The sequence below is a fragment of the Somniosus microcephalus genome, chromosome 12 (assembly GCF_052327205.1).
Source record: "Somniosus microcephalus isolate GS21.2 chromosome 12, FLI_Smic_1.0, whole genome shotgun sequence".
Classification (NCBI taxonomy): domain Eukaryota; kingdom Metazoa; phylum Chordata; class Chondrichthyes; order Squaliformes; family Somniosidae; genus Somniosus; species Somniosus microcephalus.
The window spans coordinates 131,343,244-131,371,006 of NC_140998.1; the positions used below are offsets into that span (position 1 = coordinate 131,343,244).

At 44.0% G+C, this 27,763-nt stretch overlaps 1 protein-coding gene across 2 annotated transcripts in view; it reads left to right on the forward strand.

The window, feature by feature from the left end:
* LOC147109531 (spectrin beta chain, non-erythrocytic 1-like) overlaps positions 1-27,763 on the forward strand; it is a 490,086-nt gene that overhangs the window by 377,241 nt on the left and 85,082 nt on the right. For both annotated transcript variants that reach the window (XM_086003569.1, XM_086003568.1), the window contains exons 30-32: positions 1,455-1,651; positions 9,553-9,674; positions 15,553-15,631. In XM_086003569.1, coding sequence (XP_085859695.1) covers positions 1,455-1,651; positions 9,553-9,674; positions 15,553-15,631 — 398 coding nt within the window. The remainder of the gene's footprint in view (positions 1-1,454; positions 1,652-9,552; positions 9,675-15,552; positions 15,632-27,763) is intronic.

A 27,763-nucleotide genomic window follows, 5' to 3' on the forward strand; every position in this document is an offset into this window, starting at 1 on the left:
AAATCAGGAGTCGTGAACCAGGCAACATTGGGGAGGCTGGCAGCGGGGGGGGGGGGGGCGGGGGGGGTGGTGAGTGTGGGGGTGGAAGGAAGATCGGAAGTCGTGAACCGGGGGAGACCATGGAGGCCAGAGCGGGCGGAGGAAGATTGAGAGTCCTGAGGCAGGGGACATCGGGAAGATCGGAGGCCAGAGCAGGGGGAAGATCGGAAAGGCACTTACCTGTTAGATCCAGTAGTCTTCGCTTCCCTTTAGCTGCCGGGTTTCCTGATGTCCCCCGATCTTAATATGGTTGTTAAATGTGAGGCTCCCAGTCTCATTATAATATTTAAATTGCCATTCCGCCTTCTGTGAGCGGGTTGGTTGCTTGTTGCTTGTCACCTGTCCCCCATCCCATCTCCATTAAAACCAGAAGTGGGCGGGTTGGAGGTGGTTTGGGGTCGGGATTCAGATTTTTAACATTTTGACATCCCACCTGACCCTATACTGCCCATTTTTGGGGGTTACAATTCCTCCCATTATCTTTGTACTGAAGGAAACTGATAAAGCATTGAACTTCATATTTGTACAGATTCCACTGGCTTCAGCCTCAGTGAAGGCTCATACTGTAATATGCAGATCATGAGTATTTTATCAGTTCCCAGATGTTGCAGGCAAAAGCATTCTCATCTGGTCAAAAATCCATGGGAGTTGGACATATCTACAGTCTGGGTGAATTTGGAAGCTTCCCATTGGAGGAGCTATGTTCTGTGTGATATGTGATATGTTGCTGGGGAAACTGTGCACACTTGCATGGTGCTATGGAAATAGTAACGCATGTCAACCACATGTGATATGATGCCAAAGAGGCAAGAGGAAAACTGCATGTTAAAGTGGATGACAGAGGGAAAACAAATGGATTATAAAATTAGGGACAGTGCCCTCTGAAACATAGGGCCCTATTTGACTGCATAGACAGCATAGGCCTAAGGTCAGCCCTAACCTTTCCCCATTTCCAAGGCAGCAAATGATGTGATGATAGACATGATAAATTCACCATTGAATCTGACTTAGATGCAGGGTAGAGGGAGACATGGGTTCAGTTACATTAGTGAATTACTTTGAAAAATTGTTTTAAAATAAACCTTACAAATAATGGAATTGAAGTAAAGCAAGTAATTGTTTCTAAAATGGATTTAATTTTCATCCGTTTAGGTTTTTAGTTGAGCCTGAACCTGGTTTTCACCACAAGATGTCATCAGCTCACAGAGCACTTTTCAGAATGAATTAAATAAACCTAGTGGTGGTTTAAGGCTGTTAAATCATTTTAGAAATCAATTTACTGTGTGAACAATGTGCTGGTGCCTAAACATCTCCAACAACCTAAACATTAGGAAAAGCAGCAGGTGTGGGTTTTTGTTGTTGCCCATATTAACTGATTAAAACTTTGCCTTATTGTGTTTTTCTGTTTTTTCTAGTACTAGAAGTGTGTCAGTTTGCAAGGGATGCTTCAGTTGCTGAAGCATGGCTGATTACTCAGGAGTCCTACCTTAACGGCCGTGATCTGGGCAGCAATGTGGACGAGGTTGAAAAACTGATCAAGAGACATGAGGCATTTGAAAAATCAACAGCCACTTGGGACGAGAGGTTTGCTGCACTGGAGAGACTGACCACTGTAAGTAAAAGCAAAGCAAAGCATCCAACTTCACCAAAAAACACACATCTATCTTGGACAGGCTGAAGGTTCGTTAATATTAAGATACACAGTCCATTAGCAGCTCATTTTGAAAGTGCATCTTCCAGTGGACACAAGACTTTGAAAGCAGTGTGATCCGTTGTTGGGATTATAATGCAGCAACACAACTTGCGTTTTTTTTTTACAGATTACATTTGTTCACAAAACCCAAGACCCAAACTTTTAAAGCCCCAGTTGGCATCAACCTCATAGGCCATATGGGTCGAATTGCAAAACAAAAAAGGGGCGATCACACTGCTGGAAGTGTACTACAGATCCCCAAACAGTGAGAGGGAGATAGAAGAACAAATCTGTAGACAATTTTCTGAAATGCAAAAACTATAGGGCAGTAATAGTAGGGGATTTCAACTACCCCAATATTAACTGGGATAAAATTAGTGTGAAGGGTACAGAGGGTGCAGAATTCCTAAAATGCATCCAGGAGAACTTTTTTAGCCAGTATGTAGCAAGCCCAACAAGGGAGGGGGCCATTCTGGACTTAGTTTTAGGGAATGAAGCTGGGCAGGTAGAAGGCGTATCAGTGGGGAGCATTTTGGTGCTAGTGACCATAATTCTGTTTGATTTAAGGTAGTTATGGAAAAGGACAAGGATAGACCAGGAATAAAAATTCTAAATTGGGGCAAAGCAAATTTTGCTAAGCTCAGAGGGAATTTAGCCATAGTGGACTGGAAACAGCTACTTGAAAGTAAATCAATGTCAGAGCAGTGGGAGGCATTCAAGGAGGAGATCTGGAGGGTTCAGTCAAAATATGTGCCCTTAAAGAAAAAATGTGGGACTAACAAATCTAGAGCCCCCTGGATGTCTAGGGACATACAGGGTAGGATAAAGAAAAAAAGAGAGGCATATGACATACCGAGGGCTAAATACTTCAGAATCTTTAGAGGAGTACAGAAAGTGCAGCGGTGCAATTAAAAAGGATATTAGGAAAGCAAAGAGAGAGCATGAAAAATTATTGGCAAGTAAAATCAAGGAAAACCCAAAGATGTTTTATAAATATATTAAGAGTAAGAGGATAACTAAAGAAAGGGTAGGGCCTATTAGAGATCGTGAGGGTAATCTGTGTGTGGAGGCGGGAGATGTCGGTAGGGTTCTTAATGAATACTTTGCGTCTGTTTTCACAAAGGAGAGGGGCGAAGCAGACATTGCTATCGGGGGAGGAGTGTGAAATATTAGGTGAAATAAACATAGTGAGAGAGGAAGTATTAAGGGGTTTAGCAGCTTTAAAAGTGGATAAATCCCCAGGCCTGGATGAAATGTATCCCAGGCTGTTAAGCGAAGCAAAAGAGGAAATAGCAGAGGCCCTGACCATCATTTTTCAATCCTCTCTGGCTTCAGGTGTGGTGCTGGAGGACTGCTAATGCGGTATCCTTGTTTAAAAAGGGAGAAAAGGATAGACCGAGTAATTACAGGCCAGTCAGCCTAACCTCGATAGTGGGAAAATTATTGGAAAGAATTCTGAAGGACAGGATAAATCTTCATTTAGAAAGACACAGATTAATCGAGGATAGTCAGCATGGATTTGTTAAGGGAAGGTCGTGTCTGAAAAACTTGATTTAATTTTTTGAGGAGGTAACAAGGAGGGCAGATGAGGGTAGTGCATTTGATATAGTTTATATGGACTTTAGCAAGGCTTTTGATAAGGTTCCACATGGCAGACTGGTCACGAAGTTAAAAGCCCATGGGATCCAGGGCAAAGTGTCAAGTTGGATTCAAAACTGGCTCGGAGACAGGAAGCAGAGGGTAATGGTTGATGGGTGTTTTTGTGACTGGAAGGCTGTTTCCAGTGGGGTTCCGCAGGGCTCAGTACTAGGTCCCTTGCTTTTTGTGGTATATATCAATGATCTAGACTTGAATATAGGGGGTATGATTAAGAAGTTTGCAGATGATACTAAAATCGGCAGTGTGGTTGATAATGAAGAAGGAAGCTGTAGACTGCAGGAAGATATCAATAAATTGGTCAGGTGGGCAGAACAGTGGCAAATGGAATTCAATCCGGAGAAGTGTGAGGTAATGCATTTGGGGAGGGCTAACAAGGAAAGGGAATACACATTAAATGGTAGGACACTGAGTAGTGTAGAGGAACAAAGGGACCTTGAAGTGCATGTCCACAGATCCCTGAAGGTAGCAGGCCAATAGATAAGGTGGTTAAGAAGACATACGGAATGCTTGCCTTTATTAGCCGTGGCATAGAATACAAGAGCAGGGGGGTTATGCTTGAACTGTATAAAACACTAATTAGGTCTTGGCTAGAGTACTGCGTGCAGTTCTGGTCACCACATTACAGGAAAGATGTGATGGTACTAGAGAGGGTACAGAGGAGATTCACAAGGATGTTGCCGGGCGTAGAGAATCTTAGCTATGAGGAAAGACTGGATAGGCTGGGTCTGTTTTCCTTGGAACAGAGGAGGCTGAGGGGAGACCTTATTGAGGTGTATAAAATTATGAGGGGCATAGATAAAGTGGATAGAAAGGACCAATTTCCCTTAGCAGAGGGGTCAAATACCAGGGGGCACAGATTTAAAGTAATTGGTGGAATGTTTAGAGGGGATTTGAGGGGAAATTTCTTCACCCAGAGGGTTTGTGGGGGTCTGGAACTCACTGCCTGAAAGGGTGGTAGAGGCAGGAACCTTAACCACATTTAAAAAGTACCTGGATGTGCACTTGGGATGCTCTAACGTGCAGGGCTACGGACCAAGAGCTGGGAAGTGGGATTAGGCTGGATAGCTGTTTGTTGGTTGGCGCGGACACGATGGGCCGAAATGGCCTCCTTCCGTGCTGTAACTTTCTATGATTTTTTTAAAATATCTTGGTGGTGTCCAAACTGTGGGCCTTATCCTCCATATAAGCAAAAAATCTACATTTTGTAAGGCACTGGAAATCTGTCAGGAGTTCAGATGATGTCATAAACTGCAAGCGCGACAGTGAAGTGGTTTGTGTTTATTAATTAAACCCCAAGGTTGGATTCGTGGCTTATTTCTCTGCTTGTCATCTAGTATTGTTTGAAATATATTACCTGGAAATCAGTGATTTAAGAAAATATATTTTTAATACATAAGATAGCTGGGCCTAGGAATTCCCTTGGGTTTGCGCCCATTTAGGGGCGCAAGAGTGGGTTGCGCCGGAAGTTGCGTCGCCGCTGAAATTAGGTGGGCCTTTAAATCGGCGTAAGCCGGTAGCGCTGCGCCGGCACCGATGACGTCATCGGTGTGCGCAGCGCCCCGGTACCGCCCGAAACCACGCCGATCCCCATCTTCAGTAGCGGCCGCCTCTTCCCTGGCGGCCGCTAACAACGTTTTGAAAACCTGGCCGTGCTGCAGCCTTAGAGGCGCTATTTAAAGCGGAGGTGCGGCCGGCCGCTTTTTTGGCGGCCGCCTGCCCGCACCTCCTTCCCCGGCCTCCTCTACCCCCCCCCCCCCCGCGGCATTGCCGGCTGGTTTCCGTGGAGCCCGGCACTTCGCCGTTGTGCCGGGCTCTTTTGCCGGCACTTTCAACGGGGCTCCGGCCGTTGCAGGCACCTCCCCCTTAAGAGAAGGGGGAGGCCTGCAGTACAGCAGCCTGCCGCTCTGCATCGGGTAGCGCAGCGGGACCGGCAGCGCTGAAATTCACTTTCAGCGCCCCAAGCGGGGCGGGCACACCCTGTACCAGCGCCCGCTTCCGCTTTGGGGCGCTGAAAGTGAATTTGGGGCGGGCACAACTGGCTCGGCGGCGGGCGCTAAATTTCCAGCGCAAACGTGCTGGCGGGGCGTCACCGAATTTATAGGCCCTGGTGTTAGTTTGTTTGACGCGAGCCTGTCTCAAGGTGATTAGCTCACCCATCTTTTTAAAGATTCATTTGTTAATTATTCAAACTTTATGCATCACTTCGGCATCTCATTATTCACCTAGTTCTAGAATCTAGTCAGGTTGAAGATAATTAAGTTTAACTTGCATGATGACATCAACAATTGTGTTCCATTCTTGAGGATTTTGCACTGCATTTCCTAATTCTGGGAACCTTCGCTCATCACCACCATTCTTGGCATAAATCTGTTGAAGGCATTGGTGATTGGTGGAATCCACCTGATGTTGGTCTCAACTGACCTTTGGAAAGTTTCCCAGTCTGCTTTCTTTGACGTGCCATCATGGTTCCGGTGTTGATGTATTGACAGAAATTTTGATGCCAACATTGGTGATTGAGGGCCTGTGTTGACTGTTGGGGAAGTCGTCAAGAATGGTTCTGGAGGTGATGATTGAGTTTCCATTGCTGTCTATAGAGAGGAAACATAGGTCTAGGTTATATTCTCCCTGCCGCTTTGACGAATGAAACGTACCTCGATCTTTGCTGTCAAAAAGGAGGAATTTAATCTCTAGTGAAGCCCACTGTACAATTGCTTCTCCATTATAGTTGACATCTACATAGCCCCACATTGTGTGGTGGCTATTAAAGTCTCTGATATGAATGGATGGGTGTTGACTAGGAGGGAGCGGTGGGCCAGGCCACTGTATGAGTAGTGGTTTATAGACATTGGAGATTGTTAGCTCTCCTACACGTATTGCTGTAGTGAAAACTCTGGCAGTACTGGTATGTTCGAGTTCAGTGCAGCCGTCGATGCCTTGTTGGACATAGCATGCCAGGCTATATTTGGGATGGTTATTGAAAATGATGAGGTCAAAACCTGTGCTACGTCCTCTTGTGTCGAACTGGTAGTTGTGTTCAATGAGTGTTTCTTCAAGAACCAGGACATCGACGCTGTGTTTCTTGAGTAACCTTTCGAGGTATTCGCATTTTGAATGAGAGACGCCTACAATGTTAAGTTGACAAATTTATAGGAATTATGAAAGCTGCCACAAAACACAGTATACCTCGGGGGTTTAGAAAGACATATATTCCTTGTTGGATGGAAAAAAGCAAAGCTCTCTACCAGGAGTATTCGCTGAACAAGAATCCAGCCACAGCCACCGCAATGCTGGAGTCCTTGAACTCGGCGAGACTTGTGCTGGGAGGAACCTTGTGGAGAAGACTAACTTTACTCACTCCAGCAGGAAAGCATGGGCCCTGCTCCGTCAACTTGGCGGGGCAAACACTGCCAATAACACAGGATGACCATTAGAGTGGATACCATTGCATCCTACTTGATACAAACATCAAAGGCTCCGGCGGACAAAGAATTTCGACGCCAGGTGAAGCAGCTGTTTTTGACAAACTTGATGGCGGCACCGAGATCGTCAACTATGTCTGATCCATTCACCTTGGACGAACTAAACGCAGCCCTGCCGACAACCAAATCTGGAAATGCTGCTGGTCCAGATGGTGTTTACCCAGAATTCTTAAAAGCACTGGGACCCAAAGCAAAAAGATGGTTGACCTCCTTCTCTGAGGTACTGGCAACTCGTAAAATTCCAGCTATTTGGAGGGAGACTAAAATAATTGCCCTCCTGATGCAGGGGAAGAATACCTATGAAGCCTCAAGCTACCGCCCGATCTCCTTACTTTGCACTTGTTATGAAGTGCTGGAGTGGCTACCACTCCACAAACTAGCTCCCATGATCGAGCCAAACATTCCTAAGAAGTAAGCGGGCTTCCGGAGCGGCCATAACTGCTGCAACCAAGTGGTAGTTTTAACAACGCACATCGAAGCAGGCTTCCAGCGCCAGCTCAAGACCACCGTAGCACTCGTGGACCTGTCAGCGGTGTATGAGACAGTATGGAAACATGGACTGCTTTTCAAGCTCTCCACCATTTTACCCTGCAGAACAATGATCAGTTGTCTCAACTCCATGCTTAGCAACCGACGCTTCCATGTGTACTCTGGCACCCAGAAGAGCAGATATAGGACATTGAACAATGGACTCCCACAGGGCTCTGTTCTGGCACCCATGTTATTCAATGTTTATCCCAGTGATCTGCCCGAAACAGAGTCCCGCAAGTTCGCATACACTCATGTTTTGCGTGGCCAAGGCAATGTCATCAATCAGTCCATCACCAAGGAGACGCTGACCAGTGATTTACAGAGGATGGAGGCCTACTTCCGCTGATGGCGACTTCGACCAAACCCGCAAAAGACCTTCACCTCAACAACCATCAAGCAAACCGGCTTTGAAAGTCTTCTTTTGCGGTGCAGAGGTAAACTATGTAAAAAAAAAAAACTCCTATTTAGGTGTCACGTTTGATTGCACCCTGTCATATCGACAACATCTCCAGAACCCTGGGAAGAAACTAAAGAGTAGGGTCAACTTGATCCAGAAACTCACTAGATCCACATGGGGAGCAGACAGGTCCACTGTATGGCAGCGCTCGCCCTGGTCTACTCTACAGCGGAGTACTGCTCTCCAGCATGGCTATCAAGTCCACATGTCAAATCCGTTGATGTCCAGCTGAATTCTACTATGAGCATTATCACCGGTATGCTTTTATCGACACCAACACCTTGGCTACCCGTGCTTGGAAACATCGCACCATCACACCAACGCCGCGAATATGCAATCTCCAGAGAGTACAACCCCTACACCAGCAAAGACATGCTGATGCAGGCTGACTTGAACAACCTACCACCAACCCGTCTCAAATCTAGGAGGTCATTTTGGACTGTCGCCGAAGCCCTTCAGCGATCTCTCCTCAGCCTTGATGACCGATGGCGAAATGCTTGGAAGAACTATGACCTACAGAATGGATTCCTTAGAGGACCCCAGAGTACAACCTGAAGGTTCAAACCTTCCTGCAAACTGTGGACAACCATCAACCACCTCAGAACCGGTCATGGTAGATGCTGCCACCTTCTCCATAGATGGAAGATTAAAGCATCTCCATCATGCGACTGTGGAGCTCCTAATCAGATGCTGGAGCACATCATTGAGCACTGCCCTCAGAGGAAATTCACAGGCAGCCTACAAGATATCCAAGCTGTTACACCGGAAGCTGTGGCCTGGATATCTGACTTCGATATTGACGATTTGATTTGCTTTGCTACTACCATACGAAAGAAGAAGACCACCTATTGACATGCCATTTAGTTAACACACCATGAGGCACAACTGCCAATGAGTAATTAGAGCTATACCTCCTGTAGATGCTGAAAGATCGTTCAGGGAGCATTTTCAGGCAAGTCAATCTGACCCACTTTTTCACCAACTCCTACCAGCTGGTTACAGAATGGTACTGGGAAAGATCAGTTCCTTAAACGTGATCTTGGCTGAGAAATGGTTTATGGTCCAGAAAGACATGAAAGAATAATAAGTAAGAACTTGCCACATGACCTCTTAACACATCCTCAAGGTTTCTCGAAGTGATTCACATCCAGTTAATTACTTTTTGAGTTGTAATTACTGCTGCAAACACAGCAGCCAGTTTGGAAACAGCAAGGTCCAACAGTAAATAAGAAACAACAGCGAAGCCAGTTTTTTTTTTGGTGTTGTTGGTTGAGGGAGGATTGTTGATTAGGACACACAAAAAACTTCCTCCTCTTCCTCAAATAGTGCCATGGGATCTTTTATTTCCAATTGAACAATCAAACTGGCCCTTAATTTAGCACCTTTAGTGTCAGCCTCGATTATCTGCTCAAGTCTTGGAGTGAGGCTTGAATCAACTGTGCCAAGCTGACATCTAAGGACGTGAATTACCCCATTTAAAATATATTTATACTGTAATTAGTTGTTATTGTCCAAATAATCATCTTATATCGTTCTTTTAACATAAACAATTATGTAGCGGTGTAATTTTCTCTGTTGGCTTAAGCTGATTATAATTCCTGCAGTACTTTTGGTAGTTACTTTAATAATCATCAGTTTGTTACCTTCCCAAGTTATTTAATGTGATGTATTCCTACACTGTTGCTGTCTTGTAGTTGGAGTTACTGGAGATTCGAAAACAACAAGAAGCTTTCAGGCAGAGTGTGGAGGCGCAACTGCAGCCGGAGTCACAACCAGACCATGAGCGAAAACCACCTGATCAAACTCATGAGGAGAAGTGAGTGTTAATATTGTTCTTCTCCTGATGTTAAATGGTTAAATAATATTGGAGAAGGCAGGCGCTTGATTCTGGCCCTCAATTTTGTAGCTTCACTGCGAGACTGATGTCAGGGCAGGAAGGAGGAAGGATTAAATATGAATAACAGTTGGAATAAATTGTAGCATCTGTAAACCAGCTCATGGCCAGGACTGTCCTCCTCCTGCTGGAGGTGGGTAAGGGTAGGACTTCTGTCCGCCGGCTGCTGTGAACCCATCCCATTTTCTTGGGCCGGGCCATTTCCCCTCGGCAGAGCAAACTCACCACTGCAAGGGAGGAACGTGCTTTGGTGCTACAATGGGGTACTCACTGCAGCCTCAGAAATGGGCAGGGCCATTGTTAAAGCAGCCTAATTAATGCTGGCCAAAATTTGGAAGAGGATTTGATGGAGCCCAGGTTCAGCAATTATGATGGGATGGAAAATAGAGAGTTCCTTTTTCTTTGCTCTCAGCCAGTATTCCTGACTCCTGCCACCACATTCCCCTACCCCCATCACTCTTATGTGTGTATCAGCAATTCGGGGGTGGGAAGCAAGGGAAATCACCCAGAGTGGAAAGCCTTGCCCTCCTCGTGTGGCTAGGCAGGCAACTAACACTTGTGTCAGTAGGGTAGAGAGGAGGATAAGTTTGAAGGCCTATTTTAGGAGCAAAGATTCCATAGTAGGCCTCCTGGCCAATATTTCCATCAGCTCTGCTCCAGGACCACTCCTAAATGGGCACAGGAAAATTCAAACCGCATGTGGAAAGCACACCAGGCTGCTTCTGTTAGAGGAGTGGTGTCTTTATGGGAATGTATTTGTCAAGCCTTGTGCATTGTTTGAAAACTGCAACAGATTTCTCTTCACAGCAAGGCAAAAAAACAAAACTATAAAGCTTATTTTTCAACTTATGTGACACCAATGAGATACATCCTTGATTTCTCTCTTAGAATTTCAGTAGGGAAATTGGGTTTTCTTTTGTTAATTGCGAGATAGATGAAGAAGGTCTTTCTTAGCTCAACCTTTCAGAAAGACTGTACAAGCCCCCCTCTCGCCCACTTCAACTCCCCATTGCAGCATCCAACTCTATCTTAAATGATGTCATGGTTATTGCCTCCACTACTCTACTTGGAAGTCCAAACTATGTGTTGATCACTCTTTGGAATCATTGTGCGTGAAATCATCAGAACACAATGGCTGTTGTGTTTCATTTTAAGTGTCAAGGTGATATGTTTTCACATTTAAATGTTGTCTGGAGTTCTTTTAATATAGTTTAAAGGAAAAGACAATTACTATTTAAAGATTGAGTTATGTTTAGATACCAGTGAACAAGAGAGCTTTTGCTTGGGGATGAAACACCTTAATACCTTTCCACTTCTAATGACCAGTGCCATCCAACCCATCATTAGCAAGTACAGCCAAACGTAGATTAGATGAAAAACCCTCTTTACTCTGCCAGAACCTCCGAAGCATCCCCTTCGCACCAAGATGGCATTTTCCATTTAACATGCCAACCACCAATGATTTCTCTAAGTGAGATTGTAAATTTGTGCTATTTAGGGTTGATTTCACAGGGCACTTTATGCTTTTGGCCCAGTTGGAAATGGATTAAGACTGCTCAAGCTCAGTTGATTTTAGACATTGAGGTAAACATTCCAAATTGTGAATTTACGTACAAATACTTAATGTACTCACACTATGTTACTGTGAGCACTGGGGCTGAAAATTCACGAGACATGATCCAGATGGTTGAGCCCGCTAGTGCTAGAGCAGCTAACTAGCATGGAGTATGCGGGAGCAAGCACCGCTCTGGGCACACCTCTGGCACCAGCCTGCACCATGCCCACAGAAACTCAGTGTTTTTTCCACCTTTGATATTGGTCTACCCGAGTGCCTAACTCGTAACATGATAAAGTTGATCAGCAAATCATAGTGCTAACAGGCAGGTAGGACCCTTCAACAGTGCTATTTAAAGAGCTCATCCACTACATACAAATTAGTTACTGGTTTGTCCTTTTAGACTGCTGGTTAACTTCTGGTCATATTTTTCTGACTTGTAAAACTTAATTCTGACTTTTTAAAAATTAATTTCTTGGGATATGGGCATCACAAGCAAGGCCAGCATTTACTACCCATCCCTAGTTGTCTCATCTCTGAGAAGAAGATTTTGCTGGTGTTGCACTGTTTTTGTCTGTCTTCAAAACAGTTTGACTTCAGTCATGGATGGTCTGGTAAGGCTGCCTTTGTGTCTGGAGAACAAGGGAGAGCAGGAGAAGCTGGGAGAAGATGGAGGAGGATGAGTGCACTGCACAGGAGGCCATACCCACAGCGGGTATTCAGGGAGCACTTCTCCGAACTGAAATTCTCGGAGGAGCAATGTCTAAAGCGCCTTCACTTCACAAAGGAGGCTGTCACCAAGCTATGTCACCTGCTGGAGCCAGAACTCAAGCCTTGAACCAGGGCATGGACGGCACTACCTATTGCTGTCCGGTCACCGTGGTCCTTAACCTAAAGGTGACAGGCTCCTTCCAGGCTGCAGCAGGTGACATCAGCGACATCTCCCAGATTACTGTTCACCGCTGTATCAGGGAAGTCAGTGAGGCTCTCCTTACCAGGAGGAACAGCTACAGCTCTTTCCCCATGGACAGAGCGAAACAGGACAAGAATGCACTAGGCTTCTCCTGCATTGCAAGCTTCCCCAGGGTGCAAGGTGCCATAGACATTGCCTTCTGTGCTTCCCATCACCATTCTAGCATCTTTATAAATAGAAATGTCCAGCTTGTTTGCGACCACAGGCAGCATATCATGCAGCTCCGTGCCTGGCTTCCTGGTAGCAGTCATGACTCATTTATCCTGCTGCAGTCCTCTGTGCCACCTTTGTTTCAACCAGGCTCTCTGTTACAGGCTGGCTACTGGGCAAAAAGGGCTCTCCCCTTCAGAATTGGCTCATGACTCCGGTTGTGAACCTGGGCACAACTGCAGAGATAGCTTACAACGAGAGTAATGTTGCCAACAAAAACTCATTCAGCAGACCGTCGGCTCATTCAAGCAATGCTTCCGCTGTCTGGACCATTTGAGAACAGCTTTGCAGTACAGCCCTGAGTGGGTATCCAAATTTTTTGTTGTCTGCTGCATGCTTCATAAATTTGCCATCATGAGGGACCAGCCCTTACCATCACCTGGGCAGCCAGAAATACAACATGATGAGGAGGATGAGGAGGAGCGCATTGACCACCATTGCCCTGAGCTGCCAAAACTCTGAGAGAGCAGCTCATCAAGGAGCGCTTCACGTGAACCATCCCTAATACACCAGCAGTTGCACAATACCTATCACCACCGTCCATCCTACCACCTTCCTTCAGTCCAGCCTTTTGGGTCTTGCCCTTACTTCAGTACAAATATAAACATCAACAACAGATCCACAACACAAAACAAATATATCGAACAGCTCAATTCCATTTGCATCTAATAGCTATCAGGCCCCCAAAGCTAAGGTGGCAGCCATCTGAGTTGCCCTGGAAGCTGTCAGAGCTGTCAGCAGAGGCTCCAGCGTGATGGGCGCCACTGTGGCATTCATGGAGCTGACTGCTCGGTGCATGTTGGCCAGAATGGTGTCCGTGCTCTAGGTGAGCCCTTGACACAAGTTGGAGCTGGACTCCTCCATGCTCTGTGTCATTGTGTGTAAGCTCTCTGGCAGGCTGCCCAGTGCACCTAGCATTTCCTGGTGTATGCCTATCAGCCTTCTTTGGTAGCCTGGGCCCTCAAAGTCAGCATCCTAATCCTCTGCAGCAAACCTAGTATGGGATCTCTCCCTCTGGCAAGCTGGCACCTGTGCATCCTATCCCTATGCCTTAGCTCGTTTGCACATGCCCGCTGATTCACCACGTAAAGATCCGTCCTCTAGCTTAATCTTTCAAAGATTGGCACCACGCATACTTTAGCTTGCTAGGGTCAGATCGAGTAATGGTGCATCTTCCAGAAGGCTAGCCTCTTCTTCCTAAAGTGGCAGAGGTATCACCACAATTCCAACACCTGAACTTAGAGAGAGACAAGGGTTAGATTTTAGTGTGAAGGGAGAGCAGAGACAGATGAGTGACTGGTGAAAGCAGCTGCAATTTGTCATGCAGAATATGTAGGGTAAGATAAAAGAAAGAAGGGAAAAAGAGGATAAGGTGTGAAGAAACCCTGTGCAACGTCTCCTCCAGTGTTGCCAGTTGCCACTGCCATGGCACTGCCCGTGATGGCCAGCACACTTTCTTCCATGGGGGAGAGGGTGTGCAGACGGGCTTGGCCTCCTCCACTGGCAGCTTCCTGTCTCAACTTGTACCTGGCCTCCTCCTGCAGTAAAGAAGGGAGTGTGTTAGTGACCTCCTTGTGAGCAGTTTAGAGAATGTGCCTGTCATGCTTGAATAGTTGGTATGCAGTGTGTAAGATGTGAGGTGTGGAGAAATTAGGGTTTCAATAATGGTGAGTGTGCGAGAAGGAGGAGAAGGAGGTGAACTGACATGTGGTGCAGTGATTGTAGGAGAATGAAGGGATGCAGGGGTGGGAGTATTGAGAGTAGTGAGACTGGAGGTGGTAGAGGTGTGAGCAGTGAGTAAGAGAGCTGTATTCTTACCTTGACAACTCTAGCGAAGTCATTGAATTTCTTTTAGCATTGCAACCATGCTATGCTCCTGACCTCCTCAGCAACCTCTTCTCTCTGACAATGGAGGTGTTGCTTTGAGGGATTTTTGCTCCCTGGGGGGAACAAGCTCTCTCTACTCTTGCCCACTACCTACATCAGGGCCTCCAATTGGCATTGAAGAACCTAGGTGCCCTGTTTGGGCCTCTTCCAGCCATCTTCTTGAATCTGGGCAGTTTCCTTGGTGTCTACAGCCAGAGTGCACCTCTCTCCCTTTAAGAAATGCTGGCTGCCTTTAAGTATTGTCAGAGATTCCCGATTTCCAACCCCCTACAAATAGGCATGCAGCAAATGAATAGTGCTGTCTGAACGCCTGAATCATTTTAGAGAGGTCCCAGCACGAATTTAATGTGCTGCCTGGGACAACGTGAACAGGCGCGAGCTCCCTTATTGGGCACGATCAAATTTCTAGGCTGAACTGTTTCAGCTGAAAGTGTAATACAAATTGGTCAAAAACTGAATCATTAAAAAAAAGTATGCAATGCTTCAAAAGTGAGGGGTAATGTAACACTATCAATTTTGAGCAAAGCATGACTTTGTGATTGCTATTAATAAGAAATTCAGTCTTCTATTTAAATGAATAGAGCCAAAAGTTTAAAAAAGTAAATAAAATCCAGATACTTAATGGTATACATTTTAATGGAGTCAATCATCCCATTAAAGCAATGAATTACGAAAGGTTTATGTGAACTTTGGGAAATCACAACATCTAGAGTTGGCTTCTAATGGTTTATTTTATGTTTAATTGGCAAGAGTGTCACAAATTGCAGTAATGAACTTGTCTCTCTTTAGTGCCCTGACCATTTGTATTCAGAAACTGAATAATTTCTGCCAACAGTAAAGGATCAATAAACATTACAGTATTTGACAAGTTTTCTTTTCTTAGCTATGAATTAAAATTTTTTTTTTTTTTTTTTTTTAAAGCATGCAAACACAATTGCTGCAACTTCAAACTTCTATCAGCAGCTTGTTTTGCATAGCGTGACTCCTCCAATAATAAGACAGGTCTCTGGGCAATTCTAATATATTATTTAGATGACGGCATACAAAAGTTCTGTACTCGATCCAAAAATAATTCAAAATAAAAAATTTCTATATGCTTTGCAGCATAGAGACACTAGGAATATAAGCATATACTACAGTCATGCCATTTGATGATACATTCTGCTTTCCTTTAGGACACAGGAAGAGGGATGGAAGATAGAAGCCCAGGAGGCAGCAGAAACAACTCCTCATGTAATAGATGAACCATCACTGGTCAGTTACCAATCTAAATTCTATCATAGTTCCCATCGTTTCAAGACAACATAGAGTGCCAACCATCGCCCTCTGTACCTGATTCCTCTTGTTTTGATGGTTTTTGTCTTTTTTTCAATCCATCTCTTGTTTGTTTGCTTGCTTCTGTAAATTTATGGATGTACAGGTCGGGTCCAAACCAAACCAGATTAAACAGACAGTGCTTTTAAAAGAATATTTCCACAGCTACAAAAATGCAGGTAGTAGCACTAACTAAACATAAAGCACCACAAATGAAGATGAGCATGGGGTGAGAAATAATGAGAAAAAATAAAAATTGGTTTGATTTTTCTGAATTGGATACAAACACAGTTGGGGTAGAAATTCACCTTGGATGGTGGCGCAAAATGGGTGGTATGACATCGACCGCCTGATGGTTCAGTTCCATTACAGTCAATGGAATTGAATATCAGGTGGGGCATATAACAGGCAGCTGATGAAATACCAACCGTTTTGTTCGACCGTCCGAGACAAATGTCTACCCCAGTTGTATCTTAATTGCACTAAAGTTGCAGGTGTAGCGAATAATTAAGATTTCCTACCAAAGAATTCAGGATGCAGATCTGTAAGCTGCTGTCAATGTGGGAGTACAACCTGGTGAAGTTTCAGCCAGATCCATACATCCCTAGTCTAATCTATTTTATTCCATCTCGGGAAAATTGGGTGTAAGAATATATATAGTCATTATAATCATGTAGGGTTATTTTTAAGTAACGGTCACTAAGCTGGCTGATATTTTGAGTACCCATGTTACATGCATGGTAGATTTAGACCTATACAATTTTGGGGGAATTTTTACCTTTTTAAAATTACTTTCCTTATTCACATTTTCACTTCACTTTTTAAAATGTCCTTGTAGCACAGATGATTTGCAACCATGGAGGTGGGCAGATGGTCTCCTTACAGATCTCTGTTAATCAACTCAGCTGTAACCTGAGGCCATGAATGTGGGAGAGCAGCCCATTGTGAATCATATTCTATTATTCCCCCTTTTCCCACAAGGAAGCATGTGCCATTTTTTGGCACCATCCCATCCCATGGCACAAGCTGAATGTGTCAGTAGTCATGGGTGTGACCCCACACCTTACCATTCTGTGGCACAATGCATTGGACCTCCAGCATATTGTGCTAGAGGGTTGGCTTTAAGCCAGGCCCCGGCTTGGAGAAGATGTCTTCAATATATGTTCCTAATATGATTTGTGCACAGATTAAGGAACATTTCACATTGTATAAGAATGGAAGTGTGAGAGAAACACTGCATCTTGCCTCAGGGGAGATGCTTTTTATATTTCATTAATGTTTCAGAGGGAGAAAAAAAGTCAAGATGCAAACTCTATCTTGGCTACCACCTCACTTCAAAATAATAGTTACATTTATGTTTTCACAGGGAATATGTTAATTATGTAGCAGTAAGTTCCATGTAAAACACAAGTTGACTGAAAAAATTACAATACCACATGGCACAGTCTCTCATGGATGTAACATAGACACACTTAGGCATAGGCATTAATGAAGAGTGACCATCAAAAACCAGTAACTCATTTTAAATTATAATTCTGATTTTAACAATTGCCCCAGTAAAGAATCTGCCATGTTCATCATTTGTTGTCCAAAAATGTGTGCATGTCTACAAACTGGAGATGGAATTATAGATTTGTTAATGTCAGAGGGTGACCATGTTGCCTATATAAAGAAGTGTAGTTGATTAAAGTTGCAGTATTCATTTTTCTGTGTGTTTTTTTTTCTATTACTAGAGTTATATGAAATATACAATAGAGTACAGTTTGCACTGACTCTTGGTTACATTTTTGCAGTTGTTTGATCTCAGTTATACACTCTAAGTTTGATGGTGCTGGTCTGCTTTTAGATGTTACTTCAAAATTGGGCCAAACACATAGACATTACAGTTCATTTCAAATATATCGGAAGTTGATAATTGGGGAGAGGGAGGAATGTTTCTCCCGGTTACTGTGTGTTAGTGACATTGTGAACATCGCAGGAAATTTCAAATGTTTGCTAGTTCTATCGATATTGTTGTGCCAGAAATTGAGATGAAAATAAATCGTCCAATTCTGTTTGTGTTGTCACTAATTCAGAGCAGCCAGAGGAAATTTCCACCACCACCACCCTTAGATTGCTTTTTTAAGGATTCATTGATTTAGGGGAAGAGGAAATGATACTGCAGCTTTAAAGGTCAATTATTTGAAGGTCATTTGAGTCCATCTGGACAAGAAATAAGCTTTTTCTCCAGAACTAGTGGTTCGTAGTCCAGGTATTCACAGTAACACACCTGATTAGTGTTTCCTACAAGAGATTATGGAAGTTTGTGCCATTCCAAAAATAATGTTGACCAATGTACCTTATGCAAGTAATATGCTTTTGATAGCACACCAAAAGTGGTTTATTGGATTGGTAGGCACAAATAGATGTGTTATATAATGGTTGCCAAGCAGTTTAGTTTACTCAAATCTTTTGTGCACCATGGTGGGAATGTTATTTTGGTAATTAGATTTGTGGTAGCGAAACCAAAATTACTGTTGGATCAATACCCTTTGGATTCCTGCTCTCAGTCTGCCTTGCTATGTCCTGCATAACAGTCTATTGTCCTGAGATGGCTTTTGCTCCAGCTTAACCAACAATAATATTATCTTTGCTGCTTCTGCGTGAATTTTTGTTTGAAAAGTTAATATGGCAAGGAACAACGAAGACTTCAGAGAAGATTGTAAGACAGTGGTATCCCTTGTCACTCCTGTTTCTTCATTCACATAGATTTAGTGCTGGAGTTGCTAGAGCAGGAATGTAGCAGTTAATTGGGAAACTTAACAATCATCACATTGTTATTGTACTCATTGCCCTTCCACTTGCATCAGTCGTCCACCTGCCCTTATTATGAGATGTGGAACCTGATTTTACGTTCGCCACTAGCATCGACCACACTATAATGCTAATTCCAAATTTCACCATGATGCAATTTTATGTGTTTTTAGGATTTTCAGATAGACATCTCATTCATTTGCACCCCTTTTTAGAATAATTAAAATTGTATTTCTAGCTATATGAGAGATCAGCAGTCTGTCAGTAATTTAGAGAGTATGGGGGTGAGTTATTCAACCCCTGATAAATTCAGTGATCCACACTCCCACGAGGAAGCTATTGGTCAGAGATAGGGCTGCAACATTGTAGCCCTAATTCTGTGATCCCCACACTCTTTAAGAGCATCTCCCCACTGGGATGCAGGATCACTTGATTTACTGTTCTATTTCTTGTGGGGAAAAAAAAGTACTCAAATGCTGTTAGGAATTCTCTTGTTTAAAAAGATAAACTAACTTTCTGCAATAGGAGTCTGGCACACTGTGGATACAGAATCAAAGTTAATGGTTCAGTAATTGAACTGTTGGGGTGAAGCCCTTGTTTGGCTTCTCAAAAACACAATGGGGGTACATTTCTGCAGGGATTCTCCCGCTTGCCCTCCGTAACTTTGGCAGAAACCCTGTAAAATCAGCATAAATGGGCGTTTATGTTTCCCTCACTGTAATTCATCCTCAATCAATGTAGAAGCTTATGTCATTTCAAGTTCTTATATTGCAGTATTGTATATCTTGCTCCAGGTGGAACAACGATGAAATAACAGCAGCTCCACAAATACTTTTGTAAAAATAAAAATCTTTTTATGACCCAAGGGGGAATTATAGCTGGCAGCGGGATTCAAGCGGGTGGGGTTGGGGCAAGCGCCAAATACGAGCAATGTTAGCAGTGTGGGGCCCGGGTCACTTTAACTCCTGGGACTTATCTGCATTTCCCATGTCAGCTACCCACTCGAAACAGAAAAGTGGCAACTAGTTGGTGGGCGGAAGCGGAAGTTCAGAAGGCAGGAGGCCACCAGCCGTCACCAAAGCAAAGCTTGCCGAGAAGGGTGCAGGTCAAGGGGTGGAGGTTCCGGAGGTACCTCGTTATTGGGAAGGAGGTTGCCTGGGCAGAAGAAGCTAAACTTTCACTGTGGGACCCACAGGAGCACTTCTGCTCCTCCTGGCCCCGCCAGGAAAGTAACAAAAATTCACCTTAAATGGCCTCTTTTGTTCCCGGTCCCGGTTCCTCTTCTCACTGTCTTTACCTGGCTAGAAAGCCACAGTGCCTTCCCTGCCCGGGCCAGAGTTAAAATTGCAGTTGGAGTACAATAATTTAATCGGGCCTTCAATCTGCATATTTAAAGAAGGACACCGCTGGCTTTGGTGGGTGTCCTTGCCGGCCCGCTCGGCAGAGCAGATTAAAATTCAAGACAGAGGGATTGAGGTGGGACATCACGGGTAAGTCACCCAGTCGATTTTAGTTGCCTACCTGTGCAGTTTGTGCCTGGCTGGTAGGGTTAAAGAGGCCCCTCCTGCTAGAAATGCTTTGCATTTGATGCTGTGGTGCCTTTCTCACCCTCAGTACCTCTTTGGGTGAGTCTGTCAATTTGGTGCTAATCAGTGCCAAATTATAGGCAGAATTTGTTGTGTGTCAAGAAGGAGATGAATTGAGGCTGTCCAAATTTGCATGAGTCAATTTTATAGAAGTTGGATTACATCTCTCTTAGATTAACTTTACTAGTATTCGAAGAATGAACCTATAGAAATGAAATGGTGTCCTCTGCTGGTGGATAACAACAACAACTTGCATTTATATAGCACCTTTAATGTAGTAAAACATCCCAAGGTGAATTGCGATAGATGACAATTCGCTGTGAGAGATTCGCGCAAAGGAATTTGATGCAAATGCATTAATTAAAACGGATGCACAAAAGAATTTAAATCCAGTTACTTTTTCCCTCCTTTCTGATGCACTCTTCTCCCCCCCCCCCTCCATTTGAAGACATTGACTCCTTGCTCTTGTCCTCACTAAACTGGCCATTCTCAGTGATTGAAGCTGGATAATGAGTGTTGGGATTTGACCATAGACCGGCATCGCAGCCAAGCATGATGCTGTCCTCACCTGGTGTCCATACAGGTGCACTTCCAGACGGGCCACTGAATGATAATTAGGAGCAGCAACTGCTTTGTTTCCCCCCCCACTTATTCTCTACCCCAGGGACACTGAGGCCAACTGTAATGATGCCCAGGCTGAAATCAGCCAATTCAGCAAAGACTTGTGATCAAACCTTGGGCTTCCTGATCTGTACAGCTGTTATTCACTGCTTTACATAGTGTTTACAGCACAGAAACAGGCCATTCGGCCCAACAGGTCCATGTCGGTGTTTATGCTTCACACGAGCTTTAACCAGCTGAAGTATCAGGAATCTCGTCAACACCCTTAATTGCAAAATCAAATATTGCATTAAAAAATTGTGATTTATTTTAAAATTCCCCATATGCAAGTGTGAGAGCACTTACATCCAGTAGGGATTAGAAAGATGTTTGCTTTCAGAAGCTAGGAGTTATTTAAAATGCTAAGTAGTAAATGACAAGTGAAAATATATTTATCATATAAAGGAAATTAAATTCTTCTTCAATTTAACGTAATATAAAAGGTATTGACTTATTTCTTGGTTATCACTAAATAAACTTGCAGTGATTCTATCACAATTCTTCAGTGTGGCTATCATCAGGCTTCATCTACTCAGTGCAGATAGGCATATCTTTGTCCCACTGTTAGCCTATCAACTCCACAATATTCAATGACTCATTGACATCAGAAATTTTCAGGCTATAATCTGGTTTTGGGGGTTGAGGTGATGGTTATCAACTGTGTTGTATCTGAACTATCACCGTTTACAGCATCAGCTACACCATTCAATGAGATCACTCTCCAATATATCTATTATTTTCTATATAAATTAAACTCTATAATTTTAATACCTTGCTGATATCTACATGGGTAACATTATAAAGACAGACAAGAACAAGCAAAAGGTTTTCTTTATTCAGCCAACCTTCTTCAAAATATTAAACGGAAAACAAGTTTCCCATAATCTTGTTAAAACCTCTGAGGCCAAAGAATGTTCCCCCAAATTAAATTATACTACTGTTACTCCTCAGCCACTAGATGGTAGTATAACATAACCCAAGTTCTACATTGCCGAGAAGGGAGATCAATGACTGTATCTTACTTCAAGCGTTTCCTGCAGCCATAATGGACTATAGGCATTCCAGGATTTAGATTAGTTGTGGGGAAATTGAGGTTTTAATTTTTTTTTATTGTACTCCACAGTCAACAGGAATTAAAGGAAATATATTAATAAACATTACTTTAATAAAATATACCCTGTTATTTTAATCATCGACAGTATATCACTATGTAGTGACATTGCACAGTGGGATTTTGTAAACAGGATTTCCAGCTTGAAAGTATAATTAAAAAGAATAAAACTTAGGATGTGGAGTTATGATGGTGCTTGTTATTAGGACTTAGAGGAATGTCACCAAAATCACTACTGTTTGATTTAACCTGTTTTCTCTCTCTTACCAATTTGTTGGTGTCTAATCTGCGCTATGGTACTTGGCCCTTCACCTCGGTTTCTTAATTTATAAAAGAACTGACTTAATTAATTCTGGATTATTAATTAAGTGGGGATGGAGTTTTCTTTTGCCCCACTGACTGTGAATGGGAGAAGAAAAGACATTCCTCCCAGGTATGTTGCAACACTAACATGAGCTTCAGTTGCACAGCTTTGTTTAACACAAGATGTCAACACAACACAAAAATATCCTTGCTGACTGCATTGCAGACTGTAGTGTGGTCTGGGTACTGAGGGTATAAACTCATCTAGATAGTAATAATATTGTTGTTTAAACTTGTTCCTGGCTATTGGCTGATGTAGCCTGTTTTGGTTGCACATACACCTGCAATTCTACACTGTTCAATCATCTCTCTTGTACTACTTATGAGTTTGTTGTCCTTCCTGTTGTGTCCTTTATATGCTTTTACTTTGGTATTTTTCCCAAATGGCCTTTTTTCCTTACATGCTGATGTGTATTTGCAATTCAGCCATTATGTTCTCTTGAATGATTTTCCTGATCCCTCCCTTCTTCAAAGATTTTAAATAAAGCAGTCTTTGTCCTTGATTGATTTTCACTGGAAATGTTGTGTTTATGTTGCTCACCTATTTATTTTCACCTGCTGTGCTGTTGAGAACAAAATTTTGATACCTGGAATTTGTTTGAATTTACTTTGGCATAGTTCACACGTTTCATCGACTCTTCTGTAGTTTGCGGTCCACACAGTCATTCAAAAAGCTGAGGTAAATGATAGGAAATCAGTTATTAAAAGCTGATAATCAAGCAAGTGCAGTTCAGTGTTTTGAATGTAAAATAATTTGTGCAAGCATCAACATTAGAATTGAAGACTCAAGTCTGGAATCCCTGTGCCTCACAGTGTGCTCTGCAGTTTCACTGTTGGCCGTTGCAGCTGTGGGCACTATAGAAAGCTGACATAAGTAAGATAGAGCCTGACTGAATGGCTGGAACAGTAGTATTTATGTGCACCTATTTAAAAAAAAAAATAGGTTTTGCATGAAACTACTTTTGAAATTATACTTTACATATAGCTTTAGAACCTCCAATATACTTGAGTTTTTAAAAGTTTAGGAATAAAGCTATTGGTCAAAACAATCGGCGACACACATGACTTTGTTGCTGGTACTCAAAGTTAGCAATTGTGCTCCTGTTAAATCTTTGGAAACATTTGTTTTGAACCAATAATGTTTACATTTTTCATTGAGTAACCAGTTGTCAGATCCAACATAAACAAAACATTGGGGAAAACTGCTTTACACAGAGCCTCTATTGGCGGATAATGAATTATAACGTCGGAGCTACTCCCAGAGTCAAGTAACATGAAGTATATGCATGGTGGGTACAACACTCCAATGGGCTGATTTGATTTTGATGCTTCAGCCTGATTGAGGACATGCATATCTTACGCATGCAACAGACTGTTTCAAAGTAATGAGCAAGCTTGAGCAGATGGACAGAAAGCGACAGATTACCAGAATTATTTTGTGGTGTAGACAACTGACCTCTGAGGCAGTCAAGCCACCCATTTAAGCTAATGCTGACAGAAAATGGTTACAACCAAATTGGAAGCAAAAAAGAAACAAAATGCCCACCACTGTATGTTATTTCACCCACACTGTAGCAGACAGTCTGATCTTTCAAACAGCCTGCCTAACCCTTAGTCCCCTTGTCCACGAGAGGCAAGCTTTCAGGCGTTATGCATTGAAGCCTTTTTCAGAAGAATTGTTCATGCAAGACGAACATAGAGAAACAATCAGCTTCCTTTGAGCTGCAGCATACCTGCCATTCATGGCGTTAAGCCACACAATCAGGAACGTAGGAACAGGAATAGGCCATTCAGCCCCTCGAGCCTTTTCTGCTGCCATTCAATTAGATCATGGCTGATCTCTACCTCAACTCTATTTACCCACTTTTGATGTATACCCTTGATATCCCTTATCTAACACAAAACAATCGGTCTCAGTCTTGAAAATTTCAATTGACCCAGCCACCACTGCCTTTTAGGGGAGAGCATTCCAAATTTCCACTACCCTTTGTGTGAGAAAGTGTTTCCTGATTTCACTCCCAAATGGTCCAGCTCTAATTTTAAGCGCAGGTATTATTAGTTTAGTATGTTAGAGCTTCTTGACTTCTGTAAGAAACAAACTGTTCAGAAATGCAGGTGTTCTGATTAAAAACTTCAGATCTATAGTTTAGAAATCATTGCAAGAAGTCTTCCCTTTGTGGCATTTAAGTGCTATTAATTTTGATGAGTTACTAGCTAGGAGGGCTACAACATTCAGCAGAGGCCTCAACCTACCCTAGTCCACACACCAACAGGACATCATAACCTGTAGGAGCAGCAGAACGTCTACCGCCTGTGGAATCGGTGTAGGAGAGCAGCATCAAGAAAGCACCCAGGAAAGGAAGACCACAAATGGTGGGACCCATTAAATTTGAAATTGTCACACACCCAGATGAAGACGTGGTGGAACTCTTTGGCCTAGAGAGTCAGCAGAGGTGACTGAAGTTGAAAGAGCTGTATTTACCAGCAAATCTGGTAAGTTTTTCCATCTATGTTACATTGTCAACTATGTCTTAATTAATATGAAATGTAGCCTATGATAAGAGTTGAAAAAATGTACTATTGCCTATAGTTGTTTTGTGTACATGAGTTAAACTTAAGTAATAGTTTTGATTGACATCATTTCTATGGCACCATACGAATAATTACCTTTTTGTCTCTCCACAGAAGAACCTGAACCATCTTGCCTGCAGGGTACATTGAAGCCTCACAATACACCTCAAGCCACTCGCACAACCATGGCTGCTGTACTGATGCAGAGATGCTTGAATCTCCACAACTTAGTGAATCACTGCCACATAAGTACTCACTGCACAGGGGTAGCACCTCTGCTGGTTGAGTGTGCATTAGAGACTGATAAAAGATAGTGGGCATGCTAGACCTAAGGTACAAACAGAGGGAGGTACAGTAGTTCGATAGTTCACCTTCAAGGTGAGGTTATTGGAGCACTAATACAGTACCTAAAATGTTATGGTTATAATCCATCTCAAATATCAATACCTCCATTTCCACCCATAATGTGATAGGCCAATGATTGGCTACACTGCTAATCACCATTGAGGGAATATCATCCAATCTGGTGACTACAATGGAAACCACCATGACCTAGGGACTAACATTGGGGCACCACTTGAAAAATCCATGATTGCAGTTGTGTCTAAAGTAGGATCCACTATCTGAGGAGCCTGGTGGTCAAGTGTTTTGGAGAGTTTAGGAGAAAAGATGTAATTAACTTTTGAGGAAAGGCTTTTCTGGAGGTGCAGTCCTGAGACTGATCGCTCACAAAGATAAAAAGAGCCCGGCCACTAGTCCTCTAAGCAGAGGTATGAGAGGCAGGACATTGCATCCTGTCACTGATGTCAGAGAGCTCTGGTCACATACATTGAAAACACAGGTCCTGTTTGAGGCACTCCTTTGTCTGATATTCTGCAGAAAGAGCTGCTGATCCATGCATTATCCCCCCTGAAAAATGTGGAAGTTCCCAGTTACAGGAACCAACTTCCACCAGTGGTGCTGCTACCAGAAGCCGAGCACAGAGCGTACATAGTCATAAAATGAGAATAAGTATATGGATTTTACCAGGGAAAGACCATAACTTGCAAATAATACACACATTCATTCAAACAACAAAACAAGTTGTTTAAAGTCATCAGGGTAGATCTTGATTTTGTGCGATAGTGTAAAAGGGATGATAGCAAGTTGGAACCTATTTTACATTTCTCCCGATTTTTATTTCCATTGACTTCAATGATAGAAGTGCATTAACTGGGCCTTTAGAAATGATGGGAAATGGTCATTAAAATCATTGGCAAGTATCAGCCCGTAATATGTTCACATGCAATTCCTGTGTCGGCTATTTTAACAGAGGTGTTAACTCATATGTTTCAAACAGGTGTACACACCTCTTTTAAAGCAGAGGAGAAAGGAAGTGCCTACAAATGCATTAACTGTTCATATACTAATCTATATATATAATAAAGCGGTTTGTCTGTCTGTCTGTATGTCCGCTATACACTCAAAAGTTATAGAGCGTACCTACACATATGTTATATCAAAAGAAAGGTTATGATTAGGGGCGTGTCATAGGCGTATTTACTTTTTGGTCAGACAAAAATTGTTCGGACAGTATACAAAAAACGTTCAAAAATCCGCTCATTAGCGTTGAGTGACGTGATGGTTGACCAATCCTACGGGGTGGGCGGGGCCTAATCATTCAAACTGCCGTTAGTGCGGGAGCGGGAGCTGAGCGGCGGCCATTAAACACCTGCCGGGCCTCAAGCTAAAAAAAATGGTAATGGAGGTGAGGAAATTGTTGATTCATTAGTATTGACACATTAACCACTGGAGGCAATGCCAGAAATGACGCAGATGGGGATTAAATGATATGAAATATAGATTTCCAGCAAAAAAAAAGTTGGTTTTAAAATTTTTAAAAATCCATTTGCAAAGGAGTGCATGATACACGAAGTTCGCGTTTAACGTTTTATGAGGCATTTTACGATAACGGATACCCAGCTGAACCCTGTAGGTAAGCTCTTTTTCCTCAGGCCTCGAAGCCTCGGCCTCTCCTCACCAGCCACGCCCGAGCTAGGCACCGCCCGTCCCGCTGGGCCCGATTCCAAACCAGCGGCCCGCGATCGCCGCCATCTTGGTAAAGGCTGTCGGACGGAGCCGAGCGTAGCCATCGCCGCCATCTTGGTAAAGGTCGGCGGGGGCAGCGCCATCGCCGCCATCTTGGTAAAGGCGGGCGGGGGCGGGGCGGAGCCCACTGGAGCCATCGTCGCCATCTTGGTAAAGGCTGGCAGGGCGGGACGGAGTCTAGCAGGAGGTGAGTTGGGGTCACTCGGGCCGGGCCTGACAACCGCTTGGCCCGAGAGACAGAGCGGGGGAGCGGCAGCGGCCGGCCGTTAACCGCGCGGCCCGAGACACAGAGCGGGGGAGCGGCATGGCGGCCGGCCGCAGCGGGAGCTCAGCTGGGGTCACTCGCGCCGGGCCTCACCGCTATGCCACGCACGGGGCATCTGGCTCACCAAGGCCGGGCTCCCTCTCTCCTCCCCTCCCCCTCTCTTCTCCCCCCCTCTCTCTCCACCCCCCTCTCTCTCTCCTGCCCCCTCTCTCTCCTCTCCCCCCCTCTCCTCTCCCCCCCTCTCTCCTCTCCCCCCTCTCTCCTCTCCCCCCTCTCTCCTCTCCCCCCCTCTCTCCTCTTCCCCCCCACTCTCTCCTCTCCCCCCCACTCTCTCCTCTCCCCCCACCTCTCTCCTCTCCCCCCACTCTCTCCTCCCCCCTCTCTTCTTTTCCCCCCTCTCTCCTCCCCCCTCTCTCTCCTCCCCCCTCTCTCTCCTCCCCCTCTCTCCTGCCCCCCTTTCTCTCTCCTCCTCCCCCCTCTCTCTCCTCCCCCTTTCTCTCCTCCCCTCCTCTCCTCCACCCCTCTCTCTCCTCCACCCCTCTCTCTCCTCCACCCCTCTCTCCTCCTCCCCCCTCTCTCTCCTATCCCCCTCTCTCCTCCTCCCCCCCTCTCTCTCCTACCCCCACCCCCCCTCT